The sequence below is a fragment of the Aphanomyces astaci genome (genome assembly GCF_000520075.1).
Source record: "Aphanomyces astaci strain APO3 unplaced genomic scaffold supercont1.164, whole genome shotgun sequence".
NCBI lineage: Eukaryota > Oomycota > Saprolegniomycetes > Saprolegniales > Verrucalvaceae > Aphanomyces > Aphanomyces astaci.
Window position 1 is genome coordinate 2,515 of NW_009798427.1, and position 7,646 is coordinate 10,160.

The window sequence follows — 7,646 nt, forward strand, 5'->3', positions numbered from 1 at the left end:
AGCCGCGCGCGACATGTTTGACGAGATTGTCTTGCAAGACACGGTAAGACCATGTCCCAACATAGAGCACGTACAGTACATATTTATTAGGCGTACGGGGGTATGCTGGGCATGATTCGCGACGTGTTGAACGAGTTCCTTCCAAGTCAAGGCACGTTTGTTGAGGGGATACGTTAGCCCTTTGGCCTTAACCTGTGAACTTTTAGAAGACAGGAACAACGACGAAGGCGCTGACCAAAACTCCAACTTCTTTGACATGCAATGCCATGACCACGGTACAAATTAGTATTTCTTTATGGATGTAGCTATCTATGGCTAACCGTGCATTAGCCCAATCATTACACGAACGTGGTAGCGCTGCGATCCTGTCGCCACCCCCTAACAACGTTATGGTTCCACGCTTGAATTTCGAGTCGCTGCATTTATTCCAAGATGGTTAAAACAACAGATAATCTCAACGCGGACGACTTGATAACTGTGCGAGAATGGCGTCGAGGAGTTTTTGCTGGTCTGCTTGGACGCGAACAACGTGGTGCAGCGTTGCCGTCAATTGGTGCACATACCATAGCACGATCGCCAGGCCAACGAGGACGAGGATATCCCTTGAACGAGATGGAAATGACTCGGCGATCGAACGAGGTCGTGGAAGGACTTGGGTGTTTCGAGTCGTCTTTGGTTGTTCTACTTCTGGGGAACTCTCGGGGGATGCTGCTGGTACATCCTGTGCTGGTTTGGCTTGATATGCTTCAATGGCTTGGACTGTCCAGTACTTCATGGTTTCTTTCGACTCGGACGCTGTCGCACTTTCAATCTAGAAAATATCACCATGGGCAACGAACGTACACCGTTGTGACGGGGTTTTGGGATCCTCGGTCGTTTTGATACCTGTTTCTTCAGCCACGTGTTTTTGATCCAATGCAAACGAACGCCCGTGTCGAGTCGGCACTCGTTTGGGCTGTGTGTGGCAGCAGTAGAAAATACCCACCGGCTTTCGGCTCGAAAGTAGTCGTGATATGGCGCGTCGGTCACGGTGGTCGTGACGGTCAGCACCAAGCACCCATTGGCCTTGTCATATTTCAATCGTTGCTTTTGCACCGTGGGAATGCTGCTGGGGCCGACCATGTACTTTTTATTGTGCGTGTACGCAACCGTACGGACTGCCTGAAACTGCTCGAGCCGGTCAAAGGCTGCGTACGACGTCTCGTTGCTGTGCCACGACCCTACATCCCAACGCCAGCCATTTTGAAGTGTCCAGTTCCCCGTTGTTATCTGCACCTACCAACGTTGACAAGCGTTTCCCCACAACTTTCCAGCAACGTGGTCAAGAACGTGGTCGGTTGCCAAAACTGGGTAAAGGCGACGTCCACACTGAAGGGCAGCACAAGTTGGTCCACCACAGTGTCGTAGTCTTGCGACAGGATCGCCAGTTCCTCAACCAGGTCAAGGGTCGTCGTGGCGGCTGGCACGAATGCAATCGTGGGGTCGTCACTGGGGGTTTCACTTAATGCAGTCGTGAGCTCTGGGGCCAAAATGTCTTGCGTTTGTTTCTTGATCTGTTGCAATTGCAAAATAGCTTGCACGCATTCATCCCTAGAGCCCAAAGCGAACATATATGTTTTTGATATTTTTATAAATATATAAATTACGTACCGAAAGATAAACGAGGCGAAAAAGTGTTTGCCTTGGGTTGTGGTGGTCAGCTACAATTCCACTGGCGTGACGACACTACTCCATGTAATAATAATAATCGATGATGATTCAACTACCTTACCTCCATACCATTCGGCACGACAAGGGCCGTGTTTTTCTTTTCAACGATCGCAATTTCAATGATTGGAACGACCTAAAAACGTATCGATATATATATTTATATATTTTACATGAGCATAGTATTCATTGCGTGAAATACACAGGACTCACCACGTACGATTCCCGCCACCCCGCAAAGCACAAGTATGACTGCGACAAGAACAATCGGCCATGATGTGGGAAATTATTGAGGTACAAAGCACACGAAAAGCTCGTCACCACTTGCTCCGACGGTGGCAACTATGTCCAGATTTTGATGACACCTGTTCGTATATGAAATATTGGTAAACGTACGTTGAAGTTCTTTTGCAAGTCCGAGTGCCCAAACGAGTCCTCCTTTTCCGCTTCCGCCGCGAGCACTTTGTCTTGGAGGGCGGCGGTCTTGTTGTTGCTGTCGTCGGTGGGGGCAATGGTGGCGGTGCGGATGGACAGCGAGCTCAGCGCGCGAGACAACTTGGGCTGAGGCGTTTTCTCAAAAGTCTTGAGTTCGGTGGCGAGCAATGCGTTCCCATGCAGCGTCGGGATCATCGGTTCGTGGGCCTGCCATGGCACTTGCGCTTGCCGAATGAACTCGCGAATGTCGCTGACGGGGCTGATTGTTTCTACTTCCCTTAAGACGGCGGTGGACGCGTGCAGCAGACCCGCGACTAAGTGCTCGTGCGCTTTGACGAGCGATCGAAGCGAGCTCTTCTTCACGTCCAGCCGGTACTTTTCGTTCTTCATACACAGCGACACAATCTGGCAAATGTCCTATGTACGTTATACAACGTTAGATGATTGAGTTTATTCTAAACTGGCAACCCAAATGTGCAGTAGAATCGGCAGAAAAACACAAATGAGCCAATCAGATTGTAGGAAATTATCATCGAAATGAGTGTAGCACCTAGTGTGATTGCTATCACCTCTTTGCATGCATACAAAATATTCAATAATTTTACCAAAGATTTGCCCAATCTGCACAAATATCTTTTTGGGTAAAAGGACAATACAATCTCAAAAAAAGATGTGTTGTACTTGACGACGCAGCTCGAGTTTTGCGGTCATCGCGGCACCGCTGGCGTCCACTTGGCCTTTCAAGTCGGCGACTTCGTCCTGCAACAGGTCGGATTTCACCACGAGCTTTCGCTCTCGATCCACGGGACTCTCCATGAACCGCTGCAGCATCGCGTCCTTTTCGATGTTCGATGCAAGGGACGCTTTGGTTACTGCCAGCTCTTTGGATTTGGCATCGAGTTTTTGCTCGAGCTTGGTATGGCTGGCCATGTCCGTCGCGACCGACGCCAGGAGATGGTGCAGCTCGTCGTCCATTTTCAGTTTCGTCTCAATGTACTCGGTTTTCATGGTGTCGAGGCTCAACGACACGGGCTCGGCCAAGAGGGACCCAAATTCCTAACGGCACCAACAGATACATGACATATGGTTCTATTCCGAAGTTCGTACCTTGTGCAAGTAGGCCACGCGTTGCATGTGCATGAGCACGGCGCCCCATCCCCGGTCGAGCGTCGTTCCTTCGGCAAACACCACGGGCGCCGCCGACGAGAACAGCGTCGCGGCTTCGTTCGACAAGGGCGAGTACGATGTGTGGATCCTCTCCAGCGCCCCCACGAGGGTTTCCTCGGCGGAGATGCACTCGACGAGCGTATTTAGCATCGTGTGTGTGAACACCACGCCCTGGTCCGTCATTGTCTGCATCTTGAGCACGAGGGCGGTGATAGAGGCGGGTGAAATGTCCACCTGCAGCTCCACGTCATTGCCTTCTTTGTGTTTCAGACCCAACAGCTTGGTGAACCCGTCGTCGATGTCGTCTAATACCAAGCAGTGAGACCTCGATAACGTCATTGGCATCGTACCCAGAACGTCGATCGACTTGAGAGCTTCGCGCATGCCACTGATGAGTCGCTCAACTCGACCCATCATGGCATTCCTTGACTACATTATCGAGTTTTGATCGATATGGAGGGATTCACGTCGACGATACCTTTTCGGAGCGGACCAACAGATCCTTGATGTACTCCAAGCGCTGCTCCTCCGTGACTTCAAACGCGATGAGGTTTTCTTGGACTTGGCGCTCATAGCTCGTGTACTGGATGTTCATGGCGTCCACGGAGCGAACGTACGCGTCCTCGGACGCTACCACGTCCTCCAGGCACGACGCCATACGTTGCTTTTGTCTCTCAAGGGAGCCCAAGCCCAGACCCTTCGCGGTGTTGTCCCATACCTTGGAGAAAATGTCCACCTTGTCACTAGTGCCGTCGGCGGCAGGCGGGCGGCGAATCGACTGGATCGTGTCGATGGCTTCCGCACACTTTTTGTCGTATCGTTCCTTGGCCTTGGACATCTTGTTCATGCATTCCACGTACTGTGTTCGAAGCTTCGAGCCCTCTATGAGACCGACCAGTGTGAATTTTGTCGAGGAGATTGAAGGATACCAGTGATCAGTCGCTGGATCTGGCTTTCTTGCTGACTGGTACACGCTTTCATACCAGACACGATGCTCGACGTGTGCATGTTTGAGAACTCGGCGTACTCCAACGAGATGGCGGCGATCGTGTGGTGGAATGTGTTCCATGTGTTGGCGACGTGCTTGGCCCAATCTTCAGTTTTGACGTTCCTGGATGTCTGTTAGTGCAGATACACTACCATCGTGTCCTTACTGTTGGATCTTGGCCAGTTGTTTGCTGTAGAACTGCTCATGGGCTGCCCTGTCTTGCAAGTACGACGAGATCGCTTGACACGTCTGCACGCCGTTCTTTCCCTTGCTGCACACGGCATTGAACGCACCGAACAAGTGGAATTGGTAAGACACAGGAGCGCATGATGTGGTGTCTTGGGCTCTTGCCGAAGTCTCTGTCGAGTCCGCCTCCATGACAAGTACGTGCGTGCGAAGGCGTTGTGTTGTCAAATCTGGTTAGAAACTTGTGTAACGTGATTATTTTTATACTTTGCTAAATTTAAAAAAGCACGATAGTACTACTATTACTATTAGTACTATCGGGAGTAAAACGCAATAAACAAACGCATTCTCTGTCAAGCTTAAGTCATCGACCAACAGCCGCTTGTCCTCTGCGTGCGTCGTGCGAATGCCTGCTATCACGTCCACGAGCTCTGCATGATACGAAGCGACCACCTTGCGAAGGCTGGACTCTCGCAGCAACTGCAGCAGCCCCGCCAGGTTCGTCTCAGCGACCAGCTGGGTCGCGACTATCCAAGAACACGCCGTTGCAATCCGCATGCCTTCGTACACGAGCGTCGAATAGGCTGCTTCCAACTGAGGAGTGACCAGAACCTTGACAAACGACGCCACCAAGTGGGTCTTGAGCACGTCCGGTGTCCGTTTCTTTTCCCCTCCGCTACCATTCGCATTCGCCTTCAAGCACACCACGAAGGCCATCACAAGTACCACGGCATTGTCTTCCACCGACTGCTTGGCCAACGTAGGAGCCAAAATGGACGACAGCGACGAGCCAAACTTGAGCCCGCTCAACAGTCGACACACTTGCGGACACAAAAGTTCGTTTCCCTGGGCGAACAGCGTGCTCATGTAGAAACTGAGCAGCGCCCCCCGATCGAGCTTGTGCAGCTAGTCCGACACGATATCCAGGACGAAGCTCTTGGCGTCCACAGAAACAATCTCCTCGTGTTGTTCCACGGGTCGTCCCACGACGATACGGTGGAGTTCCTCGCGGCGGCTGTGACCGTCACATTGTCCACCACTTCCACCTCCATTTGGTCTGTACGAACCCCCTGTTCCCGCCGCGACTTTGCCCTTGGCACCGCCGCCACCCCCGCCCCTGCGAGACTTTACGTACGTACTATTTTTGGGAGTGGTATGTCTAGTGTTGTGACTATGAGTGTAGCCAAGTGGTATCTGTGACGTGGCAGCCCCCCAGGAAGTTTGAAGAGGTATCGCGTAGCCGGCAAAATAATAAAACTTATACTACGTAGTAAATTGTATTGGATTGTTCATATAATCAATATATTTATTGTACGTATTGCAACTTACTTCGAAGTATTATGATATTAATATATTATCGATGATGATCCCTGACAATTGGTGGTAATAGTACCGTACAACAGTACGCCCACCAATTCTCATTGTGGATTATTGTACGACCTCTGAAATCTGACTTTTAGGTGGACATCTGGTCATTTGGAGTGCTCATGTACGACTTATCAGTCGGTACGCCGCCACTTGAAGCCACAGATACCACATCTACATACAACCGCATTCGATCGGTGGATTTGCGATGTCCACCGCATATTTCCATCAATGCGTGAGATTTACTCCATATCAAAGACCCGGCCCATTGCCTGCCGTTGGAGTTCATTCTCAAGCACCCGTGGATTATACCACAAACGCCATTACGCCTTAATATTGTTAAGATAAATATATATTCGCAAAAAAGTTAAATTATGTACTAACTACCATGGCGTGCCATGGGCTCCAATTCGTGGCCGAGTCGACGGCGCAAGTCCTCCATGGCAGTGTCCCACGAAACCTTGTGGGACTCCTCAAAGGGGAGGTGGACCTGATGCTTTGGCACGTTCATCGCAACCGTCCATTCGACAACTGTCTTGGTCATGGCCTCCAGTTGCTGACCGGATTTACCAGCCGATTGGTCGCAGTGGGCTCCCACTTGCACCTTGGTTGGTGCATCTTGGAGTGATGACGCTGGTACTGCATCGTTCTCACCAATAACCTACGGAAGGACACAATGATGCTTGGTGGAAAGATAGAAGTGGAAACGTACTGCAAACATTACGTAGCCGACCCATAGGATGCGCCACATGGTTTCCCACACAAGGCTGAAATACGAGCGGCGGCGCCCGACTTGGACGGACGGACGTGCGCCATCAATGTGACCAGCAGGAGCAGTAGCATTGTTGGTAGCAACCGACTGATCCGGGGAGACTACGGCCTTCCTCTCGTTGTCCATGGGTACTGTGGTTCGGTTGGGAGACGAGGGAACACAAAACTTGGGCAGCGGAAGGCTGTGTGCTGGAGGGCCGGTGATCGCCAATGCTGCCGATAGAGGTTGGACCATCGCAGGGTGGATCTTGCTTGGGCGGCGAGTCTCTGTCGCCATGACGTTGTCGAGTATGCACGACAATGCGTCCTTCGAGTACAGTATGGAGCAGCCCCAGGTCGAGTCAAGCGTTGACACATCAATCACCGATGAGGTCGACGACAACGGCAAATCATCCCAGCTGTTGTCGAGTTGGGTGGCCACGACAACCACCGTTGGCTCACGCCAATCGTCGTCAGCACCGTCATCATGGGCTTCGACTTCAATCATAGACACGCTCCAGTCCAGCTGGTCGCCGCTTCGAGGGGGGGATGAGTCCCCAATGAGCACCGAGGACAAGTCATCCCAGCTGTCGTCAAGTTTGTGGGCCACGGCAGCCATCGCCGGCTCACGCCAATTTTCGCTGTTGTCTTCGTCTTCGATAGTCGACACGCTCCAGTCGAGCTGGTTGCCGCTTCGAGGGGGGGATGAGTCCCCAATTAGCACTGTTGACAAATGATCGCAGGAGTTGTCGAGTTTGTTGGCCACGGCAGCCACCGACGGCTCACGCCAATTGTCGTCAGCACCGTCATCATGGGCTTCGACTTCAACCATAGACACGCTCCAGTCCAGCTGGTCGCCGCTTTGAGGGGGCGACAACTCTGTAATGAGCACCGTGGACAAGTCATCCCAGCTGTCGTCAAGTTTGTTGGCCACGGCAGCCATCGCCGGCTCACGCCTATTTTCGTCTGCGCCGCTGTCTTCGTCTTCAATAGTCGACACGCTCCAGTCGAGCTGGTCACCGCTTCGAGGGGGGGGTGAGTCCCCAAT

At 51.9% G+C, this 7,646-nt stretch overlaps 2 protein-coding genes across 3 annotated transcripts; both read right to left on the reverse strand.

Moving 5' to 3' along the window:
- Positions 1-292: 292 nt before the first annotated feature.
- H257_18420 lies at positions 293-4,716 on the reverse strand. Of its 2 annotated transcripts, XM_009847467.1 has the most exons (13): positions 4,464-4,716; positions 4,239-4,420; positions 3,788-4,191; positions 3,660-3,738; positions 3,250-3,614; positions 2,824-3,198; positions 2,104-2,559; positions 1,921-2,049; positions 1,772-1,843; positions 1,651-1,700; positions 1,280-1,590; positions 886-1,220; positions 293-811 (listed from the first exon to the last, which is right to left on the reverse strand). In XM_009847467.1, exons 1-13 carry the CDS (start codon positions 4,673-4,675, stop codon positions 455-457), a joined length of 3,327 nt encoding a protein of 1,108 aa, XP_009845769.1. In that variant the 5' UTR covers positions 4,676-4,716; the 3' UTR covers positions 293-454. The 2 variants fall into 2 exon arrangements, with proteins under 2 accessions (XP_009845769.1, XP_009845768.1); XM_009847466.1 differs by having other exon boundaries at positions 886-1,590.
- A 28-nt stretch (positions 4,717-4,744) lies between these two features.
- On the reverse strand, positions 4,745-7,541 carry H257_18421 (hypothetical protein; the record flags this gene model as incomplete). The annotated part of the gene is made up of 5 exons (XM_009847468.1): positions 4,745-4,754; positions 4,827-5,389; positions 5,479-5,600; positions 6,236-6,509; positions 6,561-7,541. 5 exons carry the CDS (start codon positions 7,539-7,541, stop codon positions 4,745-4,747), a joined length of 1,950 nt encoding a protein of 649 aa, XP_009845770.1.
- Positions 7,542-7,646: the final 105 nt, after the last annotated feature.

Bases quoted from the DNA above. Each gene is read 5' to 3' on its own strand.
- H257_18420 (XM_009847467.1), bottom strand. From the start codon at position 4,675: ATGGAGGCGGACTCGACAGAGACTTCGGCAAGAGCCCAAGACACCACA. The intron at 3,199-3,249 runs GTACGAACTTCG...TGGTGCCGTTAG, and splicing joins GCGTGGCCTACTTGCACAAG to GAATTTGGGTCCCTCTTGGC. The intron at 1,701-1,771 runs GTAAGGTAGTTG...GTGGAATTGTAG, and splicing joins TCGTGCCGAATGGTATGGAG to CTGACCACCACAACCCAAGG.